The sequence below is a fragment of the Danio rerio genome, chromosome 13 (genome assembly GCF_052040795.2).
Source record: "Danio rerio strain M-AB ecotype USA chromosome 13, GRCz13ab, whole genome shotgun sequence".
In the NCBI taxonomy this organism is placed as follows: domain Eukaryota; kingdom Metazoa; phylum Chordata; class Actinopteri; order Cypriniformes; family Danionidae; genus Danio; species Danio rerio.
In genome coordinates, this window is record NC_141033.1 from 46,288,121 (window position 1) to 46,308,794 (window position 20,674).

Here is a 20,674-nt window from a genome sequence, read left to right on the forward strand (position 1 = left end):
TGAGCGGCCGCATGCTTCTGACTGCGTGATCGTGCTGCACACACACATAAGCTCTTTCGCGCTTTTAAGAGCAACATGTGTACAACTGTGGCGAAATATGATGCAATAATCATTTATCTCGATTAATGCTTTTTTATAATCGTTTGAAACCGAAATCTAAATCGGATTTTCGATTAATTGCAAAGCCCTTTATAATAGTGGACCATTTTTATGCCTTTTTCTACCTCAATACTTATCCTCTCCCGCGCCCCCCCTGTGAACTCTGGCGCCACCCTTAGGGGGGCGCGGACCCCAGGTTGGGAACCACTGAACTAAATCATCCATAGTGTGTATGTGTGTGAGAATAAGTGTATGGATGTTTCCCAATACTGGATTGCAGCCGGAAGGGCATCCACTGTGTAAAAAAACAAACAAACAAACAAACAAAAAAAAAACACATATGCTGGAATAGTTGGCGGTTCATTCCGCTGTGGCAAGCTTTGAAATAGAGACCAAGCCAAAGGAAAATAAATGAATGAATAATGAAAAAAAAAATTTAACATAGGTAGAATAAATTGCACAACAAAACCATCCAAAATCTGAAGAAAGCAAAGGTTTTAATTGGGACGGAGTGAAGGGAAGTAAAGAAAGTCAAAGGCAACAACAAACCTCATTAGAGAGATTCACTATAGCCCAGCAGAATCGAGCAACTGAGATCACATGACATTTCATCCCTAAAATGATACCCGATGAAAGCCGTCGTCTAAAAAGTGTCGCATAGTGACACCATGGCAGTGGATTCAACAGTAGATTCCTCCTGACAGCTGAAAGAGCTACATCTGTATAAATAATGGGTATAAAGCAGTAAAGCAGAACAGTGATAGGGTCAAAGCAGATGAATTACATACTTAGAAAAATGAAAGAGAACGAGCAGAATCTTTTTACATTGTTTTACAAGCTTTCTTTAAAAAATAAAATGAACCATTAAACTAAAGACCAATTTTCTTAGGCAAATAAAACAAAATAATGAGGTTATTGAGTGTAACCAATTGCTGCATTTAAAATAAGGCATCACAAATTTCCCCATAAATAAAAAGCAAAAAAAAAAATTAAACGTAATGGCAGATTGGACTGAAATTTGCTTTCTTCTGCTGCATATGAACAAATATGACCTTGCATGCATTTCACACCAGACATCACTACTGTTTTTACTGTACATTTGTATGTATATATACATATATATATATATATATATATACACATCGTTCTTGGTATAAAATGTGCATGATCAAGAATAACATAAAAACGACGCACTGTTTTTCTTTATGAAACACCAATGCATCTGCCATGATGATAAATCCTTTGGTTGTCAAAGAAAAAACTATTTAAAAGACAGACGTTTAGGTTTCCCCCACTTGTAAAATGGAAAAACAGACACGAGTGTGCAAGTCTTGACAATAAACACAAATGGTGACACAATGCCGGCTTCAACAGGATAGTTCACCCAAAACATTGAGCCACATTCAGTCACAAACCTGTTTTTTTTTCCTGTTGAACACTAAAGAAGATATTTAGAAAAATGCTGAAAACCTATTTAGTCAATTGTATTTGTTTTTCCTAAGTTTACAGGTTTCAACCATTTTGGTTTGGGATTTTGGGTGAACAATCCCTTTTAAACACACTTTTATGGATGGAAGATGAAAGGTAATGTTCGAGACACAGAAATCCAAACCCTGTAAAGACCAAGCCACCATAGAATTTGAAAAAAAGCCCTGGAAGCAATCTCTCTGAAATTAAAATGAAAATCCCAACCCCCGTTTCAAGCTGTGCCCTTTCTCTGCCAAATGTACAGTGTGTGCATTTAGCACAGCATGTCCTTTACAAAGAGCAGATGAAGAATCAGCCTGATGAATAACACTATTGCTGGTAGAATTCCATACTGACACAAAATGCAATTGTATAACGGTATCCCCTGAAAGGAAGCAGATAAACTAACCTAGATGATCATTTCTGAGCTTTAAAAGGAATATTTCATGCAAAAAATAAAACAAAACATTCTCTTTTCTATACAAAAATGGGAATTTTTACTACAAAGCACCACAAAAGAGATCCTGTGCATTATATTCCAAGCCTTTTTTAAGAAACACTCCGCTTTGTTTGTTGAAAATAGGCTACTACAACTCTCCTTAAGTTAAACAGTTGAGTTTTACCATTTTTGTATTCATTTAGTCAATCTTAGGGTCTGACAGGAGCACTTTTAGCTTAGCTTAGCATAGATCATTGAATCAGATTAGACCATTAGCATCTCACTTAAATGACAAGAGTTTTGATCATTTAAAGCTGGACTCTTCTGAATTTACATTGTGTACTTGGACCGACAGAATCTGAGAAGTTGCTATTTTCTAGGCTGATATAGCTAGAAACTTTGCTTTCATTCTGGCTTAATAAATCAAGGAACATTGCTGCAAGTGTAGTTACCAGCCATAATGACCTAAAAAATAGCAACAGTTCATTTTATGTCAGTGTTGCAATGAAATTACAGAAAAATCAAGCTGTAAATAGAAGAATTATCAAATCTCTTTGGCAATTTTGGGCGAGATGCTAATGGTCAAATCTGATTCAATATATGCTAAGCTAAGCTAAAAAGGTAATAAATTTAAAAAAAATAGGCTCCTTTTACAACTCCCTAAAAGTTAAACAGTTGAGTTTTACATTTTTTAAATTCCAATCAGTCAATCTCCAGGTCTGACAGGAGCACTTTTAGCTTAGCTTAGCATAGATCATTAATTCAGATTAGACCATTAGCATCTTGCTTAAATGACAGAGTTTTGATAACTTTCCTATTTGAAGCTAGACTCTTCTGAAGTTACATTGTGCTATTGGACTGACAAAACATGAAAAGTTACGATTTTAGCTTTCATTCCGGCGTAATAATTTAAGAAACATTGCTGCGCGTCTAGTTTTTAGCCATAATGATCTAAAAAAAGCAAAAGTTCATTTTATGTCAGTGTTGCAACAAAATTACAGGAAAATCAAGTTTTAAATATCAAATCTCTTTAGTGACTTTTGGGCGAGATGCTAACGGTCTAATCCGATTCAATAATCAACGCTACACTAAAATAAAAAGGTTTTAAATTGATTAAATAACGCTCATTTTACAACTCCTCTAGATTTAAACAGTTTTAGTTTATCTTGGAGTTTTACCATTTTTGAATTCACTCAGCCAATCTCCAGGTCTGACAGGAGCACTTTTAGCTTTGCTTAACATAGATCATTAAATCAGATGAGACCATTAGCATCTCGCTTAAATGTCAAGAGTTTTGATGACTTTCCTACTTAAAGTTGGACTTTTCTGAAGTTATATTGTGCAATTGGACTGACAAAATTATGAAAAGTTACTATTTAAGCTTTCATCCTGGCGTAATAAATCAAGGAACATTGCTGCGAGTCTAGTTTCTAGCAATAATGAACAAATTCAAAATTTCAAATTCTTTAAATAGGAAAATTATCGAATATCTTTGGCCATTTTTGGGAGAGATGCTAATGGTCTAATCTGACTCCATGATCTATGCTAAGCTAAGCTAAATGTGCTCTCACCAGATCAAGAGATGGACTAAATGGATTCAAAAGTCAACTGCTTAACTATAGGGCATATGTAAAAGGATCATATTTAAATAATAATAATAATAAGTGAAGTGTTCCTTTAAAATCATCCAGTAGACTTAGAATAAAGTGCACAAAATGTAAGGTGCTTTTTGCGTCCATTTGCATTCATCCGTATTGCATGAAAAAGAGCGTCCAGGACATTCGTCTCTTTCACAGAAGAAAAATGAAGTTACATTTTAGGTGAACTATTCCTTTAAAACTATTTTTCTATATTAAATCAGTAATAAATACATGATGATACAAGATGAAGGACACAGCTACTGTCTAGCTGAGACCAAGGCACACACACACATAACATATGTCAAGTTAAACAACTAAAATAGTTTGGAAACACTGTCGGGATCATGAAGGACAAACAGCTCTCTGCACCAGTGGAAACCGGTTTGAGTGCAAAATGTGCACAGTCTCAAATCAATCCAGTCCGCATCGCATTCGGTTCAGTTCACTTTAAAAATAATACACCAAAGAAAAGAAAAAAAACGAGAGAGGATTTTGGTTTTAAAAACTTGGTTTGTTTTCGGATACTCCAATTACTTAAAAGCTTCGAGTCCTGAGTTGATATAATTTTTCATTATAAAGGAACTTTTGTGTTTCGCTTGATGTTAGCACAGTTTTTTTCTCAGAAGAAGAACGACAGACTAAATTATCTAAAGTATTTGATACTGTATCTAAAGTATTTGATACTGCAAATGACAAACGATATTCATTAATTAAATATTTAACTTAACATGTCTTGACTTTTTACCTTTAATTAATTGAATCAAGCTGAAGTCATTTCTCACTTTTAGACCTAATTTGTGTGGCATTATCATCCTGTACTCGTGGAGTTTATATATATATATATATATATATATATATATATATATATATATATATATATATATATATATATATATATATATATATATATATATATATATATATATTTATATATATATAACTAAATCCTCTCTCCGTGCTCCACATGGGCTGTTCAATGAGTTATAATTCACTCGTCCTGTTATAAACTGCTCCACTCTGATGCCTTTAGAAAACAGCTTTCTCAGTCATAGTTACTGAAACATCCCAGAGAAAACACGAACAAAGCATCCTTGAATGTGATTCCCCCGCAGGCATCAGTCTGGATGAGTGCAGTTGGGTTTGTCGTTCTGTCATCCACCTCCTTTTATCTGTTTATTCGTCTGTTTGTGTCCGGAGTACAGTGTTGTGCGGATCATGGGGAGGTCGAGGCAGACGCATGAAACTTCACAAACGCAATCGCCGCCAGCTCTTTGCAGAACTCCTCCAAAACAATGACGCCTTCCAGCAAAGTCACATGATCGACACTGCAAGACAAAGATGAAGCTCTTCATCACTCAAAAACAAATAGATAGATCAAAAATCACAATGACTCAAAATTAAAGGGAGAGATCACCCAAAACTGAGAATATTGTCATCATTAACTTACTCTTCACTTCTGTTGAACACAAACGAAGATATTTAAAAGAATGCTGGAAATCTGTACCCATTGACTTCCATGGTATTTGTTTTTCCTACTGTGGATGTCAGTGGTTCCATGTTTTCAGCTTTTTTTGGTTGTCAAGATAACTTCCTTTGTGTTAAACAAAAGAAAGAAACTCATAAAGGTTAATAACAACTTGAGGATAAGTACATCTTAGGGTAAACTGTGCCTTTATTTATTTATTATTTTATTTATTGCCACTTTAGCAACTTATGGCTATTTTGTGGCAAAATGGACATACATAAATATTACATGATAAAAACAAATTCGTATTACACAAAAAAGTTACTTAGACAAATATATCAAATGTAAATAGATAAAATTCACATACAAAAAAAAAAATGATTCAAAGTTAAATATGATTTTTCAGTTCAATTTAAATTTAAAAATAATTTAAGATTTTTCCTGGTGGTTCCTTTTTAAAAATGTCCATCAAAGTACTCTCCTTATAAAAAAATTGTCTAATGGAATTTAAACTTCTACATTCCAACAAAGAAATGTTTTATGGTAAGAGCAGTCTGACAGTAATGAAATTTAGATGATTCTTCGTTATTCCATAAAAATAAATGTGTCAACCTAGAATGTCCAATTCAACATCTGTTATAGAGTATCTGATCATGCCTGGTCTCAAAATTATAATTTGCTAAATGTCTTTCATTTATTTTCGGGTTAATTTCATGTTATTTATTATTTATGCAGTTGTGCCATTCCCTTTGCCATGATTCGTTTATGTACAAATTGATTGTAGGTTTCAAGTCCTCAGGAGGAATAAAAAATTCAATCACATTCAAGGAGATCTAGTATTGTCATTTTCTACATACATCTAAGTGACGTTTAGGTTGCCGATTTGTCATTGTTTATATGCTCAACAGAAAGGATTGTGATTGGCAGTGAAGGTCATCAGTTCACCGAACTCACCGCTGTTTACTGTACGTAACCACAGATACAGGGACACTGCAGTGTTTCAAAGTCACGTCTATCAGCTGGTTTGTCTGACATACGAGTGATCCGCTGATGAATCACGGCTTTAAAACACTCCAGTGTCCCTGGTTACATGCAGCAAACAGCAGTGAGTTCGGTGAACCGATGACCTTCACGGTCATTTCTGTTGAGCACATGAACACAACAGTGAAAATAAGCGCTGTTTAAGAACGTGCTCAACAGCACTCAAATGTTAGCAGGAAATGGACGTTTTTAAAATTTCAGTACTAATCGGTATTAAATTCCAGTACCGTGACAGACCTAACTCTAGTTATTGTTTTCTGAAGCAAAATATCACAGTAGTGGGTTGGGACAACCAGCTCATTTCCATTTAACACCCAAAAACCGCCACCCACCAATAGTGGCTTAGCAACCGTAGCTACGCACAGGGCCTCAGTCAAGCTTAAGAGCGAGGGGAAACAAGCCAAAGCGTTGTGCATATGAACAGTGCAAATCTGACAGCCGGTATCCTAAAAGTTTGGACGGGGTGGTGGAATTATTTCCCTTTTCAAAACCAAAAACCCAAGAGGAGAAATGCCAGCGTGGATCAAGCTCTGTGAGGGGCGCTAAAGGAGCGGAGTTAGGTTGGTTTTGATATTCCTGACACATTAAGTGATAAACCAACAGCAAAAACTCACACACCTCTTACCCTAAACAGATCTAAACTGTGTTTCCTACGAAAATACAAAGCAGGTTAGGTTTCCCAGCTGTCTTTTTCTTTTTTTTCTTTCTTTCTTTCTTTCTTTCATTTTTTTTGCTCGATATTATGAGCACTGCTCTGTTTAAGCCTTCGCCATAGAAGCCCTACTAATAGCGAACAAACATACTGACAGTAATAGGTAACTTACTGTACATTGTTATGGGTCAATGATGGTAATATTTAGCACAAATCCATCAATTTACCCTTTCTGGCTGTTCTTTCTGTCAATAATTATGTGGAAGCACTGTCCGTGCGTGTTTCCTCGTCAGTTAGTAACGCTATATTTCATTGCACAACAATAGTTTATCAGGCTTTTTGGCTAAAACTAGAGAAATCACGGTTTAATTAGTAGTTATTAGATTGTTTTTAAATTTCACATCTCCTGCTGTGCATGAACTAAGCTGTTGAATGGTTAGCATATGAGCTAGCCTAACCTAGCTTTAATTTTTTATTGAATTATTCTCTAATCTGTCGCCTACTATGTGGTGAATATACCTCTGTAATGCACACTGCAGTCCTTTTTTATCTGGCTTTCTCAGATATCTCACCTGTTCGCCAAAAATGACTTATTATATCCCTGGCAATGTCTGACACCGGCGCATACACATTGTAAAAGACGTGCCAGGCATGAAAGCTTGACAGGCATAGGAAGAGTAACTAAGGAGGGCGGGGCTTAGCGAAGGGTCAATTCCCTTTGCCCAAAAATTGACATTTTCAACAGAGAATAATAAATCATCTGATGGGTATTTTGTCATGAAACTTCACATTCTGGAAACAAAAAATATGTATTTTACATCTTGTAAAAAGGCCAAAATTGGAGTCTTTTAAATTTCTCTAAATTGATTTATCAACTTTTAATACTTTAAGACACCGCAGAGACCCTGCAGAAGTAGCACATATCACAGTCATATCACCCTGCAGCCCAAGACCGGTTACTCACTGAAGCCAAGCAGGGCTGAGCCTGGTTAGTACCTGGATGGGAGACCACTAGGGAACACTAGGTTGCTGTTGGAAGTGGTGTTAGTGAGGCCAGCAGGGGGCGCTCAACCTGAGGTCTACATGAGTCCTAATGCCCCAGTAAAAGTGAAGGGGACACTACACTGTCAGTGGGTGCCGACTTTCGGATGAGACGTTAAACTGAGGTCCTGACTCTCTGTGGTCATTAAAAATCCCATGGCACTTCTCGTGAAGAGCAGGGGTGTAACCCCGGTGTCCTGGCCAAAGTCCCTCTATCGGCCCATACGATCATGGCCTCCCAATTATCCCCTTCCACCGAATTAACTCTATCACTGTCTCTCCACTCCACCAATAGCTGGTGTGTGGTGAGCGCACTGGTGCCCTTGTCCTGTGGCTGCCTTCGCATCATCCAAGTGGATGCTGCACACTGGTGGTGGTGTGGAGAGACCTCCCCCTCATAATTGTGAAGCGCTTTGGGTGTATGGCCATACACAATAAATGCGCTATATAAATACAAATTACATTACATTATATTACCATCTGTGTACATCTGAAATACTCATTTCAACATAATACGAATTGGGTCACACTAATTCTAGTTTCAAATACTATTTAGGATGGATAGTATGCAAATTAAGAAGCAGCATTTGATCCATGTTGGAAAACGTTCCTAGAAAAATTTGCTCCCAGTTTTTGCGCAAGTTCCTATATAGACAACTAAGCCTTACCTCATCCCCTCTGGCTCTAGTCCCAGAAGTCTCTTCCTCACTAGCAGGAGTTTAGGAGTAAATTCAGGGATGCGATGAGTTCGCAGCATCAAATCTCCAACCACCTGATCAATCCAGCATAAAAAACAATGCATTAAATACTGTGCAATGTGTCGAAATAACAACATTTGAGTTAACTAATCCAGTCAGAAACTGATTCATTTAAACCATCAAAACCTGGTCAAACTTTATTTTAATGCACAATTCACACTATTAACAAACTATTAACGAAGACTTTTAGCTCAATAGACTACTAATTAATAGTAAGGTAGTATGATTAGGAATGTAAAATAAGATCATACTATATAAGTACTAATAAACAGTTAATATATCAATAAAAGGCAGTTAATAAGACAGTAGTAAATGGTTTGAATTGTTATTTAAACTAAAGTGTTTAACCCAAACCTTCATTACATACAATAAACAATTAACACACAGTGTAACAGAATTAGTGTTGGGCAAAGATTAATCGTGATTAATCGCATCCAAAATAAAAGTTGTATTATGTATATTTATTCTGTGTATTCGATACACAAACACACAAAACAATTTTGTTACATAGAAACTTCAATTGATATATAATTTGTATCCTAAACACGAACACTTTATATTTTAATATAAATAAATATGCTCAAATACATGCATGCATGTGTGCATTTATATATAAATAATATATGTATGTGTACTGTGTATATTTATAATGTCAACGCAAGCTATTAATTTGGATGCCAAATGTTTGCCCAGCACTAAACAAAATATTTAAAGTCTATTAAAACATCATGACACTGTGCTTGGAAACTGCAAAGCTAGGATTATTAGGCTGGCACAAATTGTATTTTTAAAGTAGTGATTACAACCGTACCCTGACGATGACTGAAAAGAGCGACCTGCAGCCTGGCGCCAGGTTAATGTATGGGTCCAGCAGATACTCATGAAGATGAGCATGAGGCAAAAGAGACAGCTTAGACAACACCGACGTCACCTGCAGATTCACATCATACGGCTGGACGGACACAGAGAAAAAAGCGCATGAGGAGAGCACATGACTGACTGTACTAAATGTCTTACACAAGCGGCAATTTTTTTTGTAATTTGATACAAATATGATATAATACATAAATACATATAAACGCTCATAAGTTTTGTGAACATGGAAATATGAAAAAAAATTCAAGGATTTAATATGCTGATGACCGTTAAAGGTATCATAACAGTCTTGTGAAAAGGGCCCATAGCAATATGACTGTATATAGAATTTGAAGAAAATGCACAAAGTTTACCTGATCAAGGATTCGTCCCATTCTGTCAAACAGCACTTTGAGGAAATGTCCTTCAAAAAAAGGACTGTCAAGATTACACTTCTCAAAGGGTTTTGGGGTGCTACGCCAGTCCCACTTCTGACAAATTCCACAGTAGTCCCGAAACTGTCAACATACAACCAAACATGTACATAACTGCAATAAAAAAAATGCTATGACAAATGAAAACATAATAACAAAATAAATAAAAAATAATTAAAATAAATAAAAAATAAACAAATGAAAAAAAAATTATTTAAAAATATTTTAAGAAAAGAATAAAAAAATTAATAAAGGAATACATAAAACAAATAACTAAATAAATAGTAAAAAAAAACTGAATAAAAAAAATAATAATAAATAAACAAAAAAATCTACGTAAGGCCAAAAAAAAAAAAAAATTATATATATATATATATATATATATATATATATATATATATATATATATTTACACACAAATAAAAAGCATAAAAGAAATGAAGAAAATAATAAAAAATAAAAGAAAAAAATGAAAAAACAAATACTTAAATAAATAATAAAAAATTACAACAAATAAATAAATGCTACATAAATGCAATAAATAAAGGAATAAAAAATAATAAAAAATAAAAAAGGTATAAACAAATACAAAATAAAATAAATATTAATTACAACATAATAATAATAATAATATAAAAATAATTAAATATATAAAAACATACAAGCATACTCAACAGCAGGAACATTATAATAGCAACACTTCTGAATCTTTAGATTATTTAAAAAAAAAACATTAATATAATTTAATTATAAAAAATCATAAGAAATCTAAATGTAATTTATTACTTTTTATATTAATCTTATTTCAACTATATATTGCTATCATATAAAAAAGAGCTAACATTCCAATAACTATATTATATTTCCTGCAATTGTTTCCTTTATTTTCTCCATAGCTCACCTGTCTGTGTGCATCCCTAAGGTAGGTGTCATAACCTGTGCCCTCGACCTGATACGATGACTTGGCCTCATCAGGCACCAAACACAGGAAGCTACCAGAGAATAATGCTAAATTATTATCCTGCAATCTGACGATTGTTATAAAATGATTCAACTGGCACATCACTGATACATCAGCATTATGCAATACCTGTTAACTATTTTGTGCACCTCCGTCTTCCCATCAGGCTTTGTGTGTTCTGTGCTTGCTGGTGGTGAACAACTTAACCAATCAGGGCTGGAGAGTCTGTTATCAGGAGAAAGATCTGAGAACAGTGGATCTTCCTCCAGATCTCTGTAGACAAAAATAAAACAAACAAACATAAATACACTCCAAAAGAAATTACGATTACTATTTGTTTAAACTACTTTACTAAAATGAGTTGAAACAACAATTCCTAAAATTTTTTTAAGGACAACATAATTGTTTTATGTTCATTCATTCTCCTTAGTCCCTTTATTCATCAGCGGAATGAACCGTCAACTTATCCAGCATATGTTTTACACAGCGGAAGCTCTTCCAGCTGCAACCCAGTACTGGGGAACACCCATACACACTCATTCACACACTAACACTATGGTCAATTCACCTATAGCGCATGTTTTTGGACTGTGGGGGGAACCAGAGCACCTGGAGGAAACCAACACCAACATGAGGAGAACAACTGACCCAGCAAGGACTCGAACCAGTGACCTTTTTGCTTTGAGGCGACAGTGCTAACCACTGAGCCACTGTTTCACCCTGTTTTATGTTCAATCCACTTAAATGTATAAAAAACTAATAAGCTAACTTAATTTCTTCGTGTTGTCCCAACACACATCGATTGTGGAACCCAGCATCAATTACATGCGTAAAAAAAACAAGAAAATGATATATAACATCATAACATGTCTATATTAAAGGGATGTTGGTATACATTTACTCCAGCGCAATATTAAAGTAATATAGCTTTGATACATTCCCATTTATTATAATGAGAGGCTACATATTCATGTTTGAGATATTTAATAAATTAACCTTATGTAAAACAAATATATTAATTAAACTATTTTAGAAATGCAATAGGCAACTTGAGCTCTTTCTCAGTACTGGATTGCAGCTGGAAGGGCATCCGCTGCGTAAAACGTGCTTGAATAGTTGGCGGTTCATTCCACTGTGGCGACCCCTGATAAATAAGAGACTAAGCCGAATGAAAATGAATGAACCCGAGCTCTCGCATTCCACTCCAGTAGTCATTCAGGACAAATGGAGTCAGGATAAATGTGTACCTTAAGTTTCTCAAAGAATTAATTGTTGTTGTGTTGTTCATTCATTTAAAGGTGAAGCATGTAATTTCAAAGGTTTTTCTGTATGGTTGTAAAATGTTGTTGTACTGCATGCTCAAAAGATGAGCACATCTTTATATTGTTAAAGAGATTCTGCTCACACACATGGCTACATTATCAATTACATGGACATCAGTAATCAAATTATTTCCCTTAATCTGAATAAGACAATAATATGATTAAGGCAGGGGTGGCCAACCCTGTTCCCGGAGAGCCTCCTTCCTGCAGATTTCAGTTGCTACCCATATCAAACACACCTGAACCAATTAATTCGGACCTGAATACCACGGCTGCATCCGAAACCGCATACTTCCATACTATATAGTACGCTAAAATCAGTATGTGAGCCGAGTAGTATGTCCAAATTTATAGAATTCGAAAATCAGTATGCAGGAAGTACCCGGATGACTTACTACTTCCTGCACTATCCCATAATGCCCCGCGAGAGAATTTATGAATGGAAGTGAAGCGACGCAACTGACGCAGGTAGGTCACATGACCATGACAAAATGGTGGATGTAGTACGTCCGAATTCCATTCATACTTTTCACATTCATATTGTATAGAACATACTTTTCTAACGGCCGAGCAGTATGTTTAAATTCAAATGCAGTACCTACTGAGTAGTAGGCGGTTTCGGACGCGCCTACGTGATAATTACAGGCAGGTGTGTTTGATATGGGTTGCAAGTGAAATCTGCAGGAAGGTGGCTCTCCAGGAACAGGGTTGGCCACCCCTGGATTAAGGTGTTTACATGAGGTCCTTTTTGAATGTTCCTTTCATGATCCCGTTTTACATATTATAGCACAAAGTTCAATTAATGTCATTGCATCACCACAGTACCCATATTTCCTCTGGAGTGTCAAGTAATTTCGTAGTTTCATCTTTCAGGGTTTCTGCGGGGTCTTAAAAAGTCTTAAATCTCAAAATCCAATTTTTAGGCCTTAAAAAGTCAAAATTTACTGAAATATTGTGTTGCATGTCTTAAATCTTTTATTAACAGGTCCTAATTTTTGTGAGTGCTGAAGTTTGCAACGCAGTTTGCGAATGTTAGTTGGAACGACGATTTGGGAAACTATGCTTGTAACGACAGAACTTGCGAACTTAATTAGCTAACGATGGTTTTGGGAAACGCACCCCTGGACAGATTGTTGTGCATACATTCAGTTTATTCTAGTTTTTAAAACATTTAAAACTTTTGTATATTTTTCTTTTTTAGGTTTATGTTAGAAAAAAAAAGTTAATAGATACAAGTATATATATATATATATATATATATATATATATATATATATATAAATTAATAGGGCAAATAAAAATCTTTTCCATTTGGGCCATTTAAAAAAATCCTTAGCCTTTAGCCCTTTATGAGTGTAAAATTTCATTCATAATGGTCTAAATGTCTTAAAAAGTCTTAAATTTAACTTGGTGAACCCTGTAGAAACCCTGTTTTTAATTTGTTGACTTTAACTGCAGTTTGGCACTTTCACTTTTATTCAGGAACATTTCATGCATGCCCCACCAGTCAAACAAGATATTGGATGCGAGTATGAACTGCTGGGGTGTTGTTTTATGGAATTTGATACTGCATGCTGTACGACGAAAAAAAAAAAAAACTCTCATAAAAAGCATTTTATGATGCAGGTGTCTGCGGTGCTTTTCTGACTAAGTGCAGAAAATAGCATCAATATAGCGCCTATAGTGTATAGACTATCCTGTCGCAAAATGCTGCGAAAATCCTAGCGAAGAATCTCTATTGAATATACTGGGGTAAAATAAATGTTCATATTATAAAGACATGGCAGGGAAAATGTAATTTAATGCAGCGCTTCTTGTACAATCTGAGACCCACTTTAAATTGGATATCACTTAGCCAGTGGAGATCGCTGATTTTTAAAGAAAACAGACCTTGAAAGCACCGATTTTGCAATGGCATACAGTTCACTGAAAGCGCACAACCCAGGTTACTGGCAAATTAAAAGTCCTATTAGCATACTCTGGCATATACCCTATAGTTTGATTGTGGTGTTTACATGTCTGTACTGCACTTTAATAATGCAGCTTATATCAGCATACTGCACTTGTCTTAATTAAATTTCTGTTTAGTTCGATTATGACTTTGATAATGACATTTGATTTATTAAGATTTGATGAGAAATATGTGGAAAAAGTTTGCAAACTTTTGATGTTTATACCTTCTAAATGTTATTTTAATTTCATTGGATCTTTAAAATAAAATGTATTTTAACATGATAATACATTTTGCACATATTGCAATTTTTTAAATCCCTTGGCAAAAACATTATTGCATTACAAGCATTAATTACTAATAACTTTAACTAATAACAAGTAAATAATGGTCTTTAGGCGACACAGTGGTGTAGTAGGTAGTGTTGTCGCGTCACAGCAAGAAGATCGCTGGTTCGAGTATCGGCTGGATCGGTTGGAATTTCTGTGTGGAGTTTGCATGTTCTTCCCGCGTTCGCATGGGTTTACTCCAGGTGCTCCAGTTTCCCCCCCCAGTCCGAAGACATGCAGTACAGGTGAATTGGGTAGGCTAAATTGTTCGTAGTGAATGAGAGTGTATGGGTGTTTCCCAGTGATGGGTTGCAGCTGGAATAGCATCCGCTAAGTAAAATATGTGCTGGATAAGTTGGCAGTTCATTCCTCTGTGGCGACCCCTGATAAATAAAGTGACTAAACCGAAAAGAAAATAAAGTTATTATGTATAAAAAGTTCACCTGCAGTTATACAGTATATAGGTGACGTCTATGTGTACATGTTTAATGAAGTGTAATTGTGTATTAAGTGTGTGTGTGTTGTCCTCGAAGCATCACTGTACAAAATGCAAAACATTTGACATGCATTGAGGTTTATTCATTGAGAAATTGCAGTTCATTAATGATTGAGCATTGAGCATTTACTAGAAGCATCAATCTGAAGCACAGCAGCTCTTACACGGCGTCATGCGGTTGGCCGTTCTCCATGTGCTCGCGCTCCTCTCGCTCCTCCTGCTGTTTGTTCTCGCTGTAATTTCTTTCTTCCAAGCAGCGTAGCACCAGGTTTTGAAGAATGTGCTGACATGGCTTCTGGAGCAGATGCTCAAAGAGTCGTAGGGTCATGATACTTATCTAAAAACGAGACAGAATCAGGACTTCAGGAAGGTCAAACATTGAAAACTGCTGGAGTTGGAGATGTATGGCGAGTTAACTATCCAATAATATTCTTTTATAGGCATGATATAATATATACAGTTGTTATTTATTCATTCTAAATGTACATCAAAGTACAGTTCATATATTAAAAAAAAAATTATATATAGGAAAAGGTATAAATAAGAAAACAAAAATTAAACAAAATTTTTTTATATATTATATGAATGTGAATGTAAATTATATATATATATATATATATATATATATATATATATATATATATATACACACACACACACACATCCACATACACATACAACAGTTCTGTCTGGTTCTCAAATCTGATTGGCTGATAGCCGTGTGATATACATCTCCTACAGCCTCTTTACCCTTTGTGTATTACTCCGCCCACATACAGCCAGCAAAAAGCAGACACTACAGATCTAAAGTATATAAGATGCACTCAACTGTTTAACTGTCAGCTTATGATTTGAATCCGGAAGAAAGTAGTTCCTTATACAAAAGGGTTTTTGAGACTCTCCATGTTTGATTTTGCTTTTATATACACAATTATGCCATCAAACTGTTGTATAAATGCAATATCACACTGGTAGCAGTGCAATATGATTGTATATCGGCACTGGTCTACACCCGCCACCCTCCAGTGCCGATATACAGCCATATCGCACTGCTACTCGTGTGATATTGCTCATATATATATATATATATATATATATATATATATATATATATATATATATATATATATATATATATATATATAATATATATAATATCAGCACTCATACAGCCTCTTCACCCTTGTGTATAACTCTGCCCACATGAATGGCAAGCAGAGAAAAGTTTGACAAATATTACAGCTGTTGGACAACATAATGCACTTTTGAGGCTTATTTTAGGTGAGGATGTAGTTGTTTAGATTACAACTATGCAGTTTATTTATAAGGATAGTGCTTATTTTTAAAATTTATAATTTCAGAGATTCTGTGCATTGGCAGCCAGCCTGGCAATGCAATAACGGTTGATGTTCCGCCACATAAGACTGCATAATAAGTCCTTAGGGGTGAAAAAACACATTTTTTAGTGCACATGTCAAACTACGGCTGGACAAATCATTACAGAACAGGTAAGTGACATTCTTAGTCGATCTCTCTCTTTTATATGTTGTAGTTCTGCATTTATACCATAGTAATCTGGTAGTGTTTTCTTTGCTCTGGCTTTTTTGGGGTTAATTATTGTAATCTCCCGATTTTAACAGAGAAATACTGGGAAATCTCTGTAGACTGATGGCATTTCATTGCTGTTCAGCCTTATAATCTTAAAATGTGAGCAAAATCACCTGTTTTGTCGTAATTTTGAAATTACGCCAGAGAATCATTCAAATACTAGCTTTAAAGTGATGTGGGGAATGAGAAACGGTTTCTGCTGTTTTGACAATCAGTTGCAGATGTGAATGAACCGTGGAATAAAGTAGTTCCTCTTACAAAAGGGTTTTTGAGTCATATCACACTGCTATTTGTGCGATATATATAATTAATAGCATTTCTGTATTAATAGTATTTCTGCTAACTCTTGCAGCTAAGAATAGGTAAAGGGGTGGTAAGTTCTGTTTTCATGAATAAGTTCAAACTGTCATCTTTCAAAATTCTAAATTAAATCCAAAATTCTTTGATTTTTATGCATTAACAATTTATAAAAATAAAAACACATTATATTTGACAATAATTCAAATTAAATATCCTTGTTTTTAGTTTGAACAAAAAAAGAAACATGCATAAATCCCCTTATTTAGTTAAAATATTAAGTTTTAGCTCTTGCAATTTGAATCTAATTAGCGATATCACTGCCTGTTTGGTTAAATTCCTATATATTTTTCCTTACATGTACATTTATATTTTTTCCTTACATATTCCATTTCTATTTTTTTATTTGGTTATTTTCTCTGTTTCATTAATTTTGATCGTCTAGTCAACTGCAAAGAAAATGTATTACCTTATTTATGTTATTATTAAAAATTATATTCATAACTAAACAAAATCATATTACATCGTTTTGTCTTGTTTTGAGTCAAAATATTAAAAGAAATTGTTAAAAAAAACTTTTTCTAATGAAATAAAACATATTGCTTTGTTTTCAGAATTAATAAGTCAAAATTAAGTGACTTTTTATTTAAAACAAGCTAAAAAAAATCTGCCAATGAGAAAATAAACTAATATTATCTCAAACCAGAAACTAAATTAATTTACTTATGGCACTGTCAGAATTATTAAGCTTGTTTTAGGGAAAAAAGTCAATAATTTTGACTTATTTCTGAAAAAAAATCAAACAATATTTTATACCCGTCTAGAAAATCCTCCTTAATTTAAGATGTTTTTAGATATTTGCACTAGAATTAACACAGAATTCTTTGCAGAAGGATGAAACCCATCAATGTATACAATTAATGCATCCAGCTTTACCTCATCTGACAAGTGATCACAATGTTCTATGAGTCTGTGTCTCAGGGGATGCTGAGTAATGCCAGCAAGTGTCTCTGGCCCTGTTTCCTCCCCCAACAGGAAGTAAATGGTCTCTTGAAGAAGGGCTTCTGATGTCACCTGTCTGATGATCCGGTTCAACAGGGCTGTAGAAGTTAAAATGCCAACCTCTGACCTGGAAAGAGACAAAAATGACAAAAGACTAAGAAGGAAAACTTTCCCCGTTCAATTCTGCTGCCGGTGCAATTGCAAAGCAAACAGTCCTGAGATAGCTGACATACTTACGTTTGCATTAGCTGAGGTTCCATCACAGCAACAAAGAACCGCTCTCTTACAGCTCGAGCCAGAACTGCAGCAGCTGACTAACATAACAGAGGAATCAAACAAAATAAGTTACAAAAAAAACCATGAGTATAATATATATAGAGCTTAAAGGGGCTGATAATTTTGACCTTAAAATGTATATATATATATATATATATATATATATATATATATATATATATATATATATATATAATAAGATAAAGTATTACACATACACAAAAGCATATATGCATGAAATGATATAACATTAAAAAATAAAACAATAAAAATAAATACATTATAATAATAATAATATAAAGTATCAAATATACACAAATCATATATGCATAAAGTGATAGAACATTAAATAAAGAATAATAAGAAATTTATTAACAAATGAATAAAGTAGGGAAATAAAAAAAACACAAAAAAATAAATAGAAAAATATAAATAAAAAATAACTATGAAATCATTTATTTGATATGAAAATAAATTTGTGTTTTTTGTTTGTATTGATTTTACCTTATGAGCCTCTTTGATGAGCTGATCACAATAGTCCAGCCACGATAAAAAGGAAATAAGTGCACGTTTCCCAGCAAAAGCAGCAGCGTCTTCTTTTAGATTGTACACATCCAGCCTACAAACACACATACACTTTTAACAAACATCCAAAACAGTTCAACACATCTCTAGGCAATATAGAACATATAGCAATATCTTTTAAATTATTTTATTGGCAAAAAATAAAATGAATATCAGATGATTAAAAACATTTTTAAAACAGTTGGACGTGTTAATATTATAACTTATTAGCAAAAAAAAAACAGGTAAATATTATATAGCTGGATATAAATTAAACTAATTTAATTTACTGTTTGTCATTTAGTGAAAAAAGGATATGTAGAAAACTATATTTACATTAAAAATTAAATATAATATTTAGTTTAATTTGTATTAAAGACAGCGAGAGATATAAAGATAGACATAGAAGGAAATAGAGTAAGATAGATAGATAGATAGATAGATAGATAGATAGATAGATAGATAGATAGATAGATAGATAGATAGATAGATAGATAGATAGATAGATAGATAGATAGATAGATAGATAGATAGATAGATCCATAGATGCATAGATGCATAGATGCATAGATAGATACATAGATAGATACATAGATAGAAAGAACAATAGAACAAACGAATGATAGATAGACAGACAGACAGATAGATAGAACTAACGATATTGATAGATAGAATGTACAATAGAAAAATCAAGACAGAATGAACGATAGATAGAACAAATGAACGATAGACAGAATGAAAGACAGATAGAACGATAAGATAGAATGAACAATAGAACAAACGATGGACGGACGGACGGACGGACGGACGGACAGACAGACAGACAGACAGACAGATAGATAGATAGATAGAACGAACCATAGATAGAACAAATGAATGATAGATAGGATGAACGAAGGTTAGATAGAACGAACAAACAAAATGATAGATCGATAGATATATCGAACGAAAGATAGAACGGTAAGATGGATAGAATGAATGATAGCTAGATGGAACGAACAGACGATAGAACGAAAGAGAGATCAAACTAACGAACAGTAGATAGAACTTTTTTTCAGTATCAATCGACCTTAATACAAATAATCCTACTTAATATGGAATTAAAATATATTTTTTAAAAATCAATCACATCAGCATAGATATTAAACCAGTTTAAAAGCATTGGATTAAAGAATGCATGTACCCCCAGTTTACAGACTCCACAGTTTCAATATCCAAAGGGTCCATCGACTGGGGAAGGGCCCGGTAAAACTGTCCCAGTCGATCGGTGAGCAGCTGACTGAGCTCTGTGTTTTCTGTCAGACATTTGGCTGCAGCCGGCTCCGGCAAACTGACTATCAGCATCAGACCTTCACATGCCTTCACTACAATACGACCATCCTGACAAAAACACCTGATCAGTTAAACACCAAACTCCACATTCATCTTAATGTCTGAGAGACTAAGGTCTGCACTTACTGGACTCTTAGTGAGGTTCAGAAGGGAGCTGACTAGGTTATAGTTGTCGTTGTTTGGCAGTGTGTTGTGGACGGAGGACGGATTTGCTTCTGCTGGGCCTGGGGCTTGACTGGCTGAATCTTCCAGACTAGAATTTTGGTTTTGATTCTGTCCTGTATCCGGAGAAGAAGGATCATCTTTCACCTGGTCAGTTCCAGCTTCTTTACCAGCTTCTAATCGTTTATTCTTATTCTGCAGAAACACACAGAGAAAAGACACATAAACGCTGGAAGCAAGCAGAGATGTTTAATGTGGTAGTAGAAACACCTCATCAAGTAGAAATAAGGTTTTTCTTTAGTTTTGTTGACAGAGCTACATTATTTACACTTGTTTGTGACCTTAGTGTTCAATTAGGCATTATTAAGGGATGCAAAACAAGTTAAATATGTCATGGATGGTGCTTGCTTATCAACCATATTTGCATTTTCTGAAGAAAATATTGAAGCTTATTATATTGCTTAATATTAGTGGAAAATTAAA

General features: G+C 34.4%; 1 protein-coding gene across 2 annotated transcripts in view; it reads right to left on the bottom strand.

Annotated features, from left to right (window-relative positions):
* Nucleotides 1-572: 572 nt before the first annotated feature.
* fhip2a (FHF complex subunit HOOK interacting protein 2) overlaps nt 573-20,674 on the bottom strand; it is a 35,207-nt gene continuing 15,105 nt past the window's right edge. The window contains 12 exon segments of one of the 2 annotated variants that reach the window (NM_001328189.2): nt 573-4,970; nt 8,513-8,616; nt 9,414-9,554; nt 9,832-9,975; nt 10,793-10,883; nt 10,982-11,125; nt 15,115-15,287; nt 17,792-17,984; nt 18,095-18,171; nt 18,638-18,752; nt 19,881-20,077; nt 20,156-20,386. In NM_001328189.2, the coding sequence (NP_001315118.1) occupies nt 4,859-4,970; nt 8,513-8,616; nt 9,414-9,554; nt 9,832-9,975; nt 10,793-10,883; nt 10,982-11,125; nt 15,115-15,287; nt 17,792-17,984; nt 18,095-18,171; nt 18,638-18,752; nt 19,881-20,077; nt 20,156-20,386 (1,722 nt within the window). In that variant the 3' untranslated portion in view covers nt 573-4,858. 2 annotated transcript variants of the gene reach the window in all.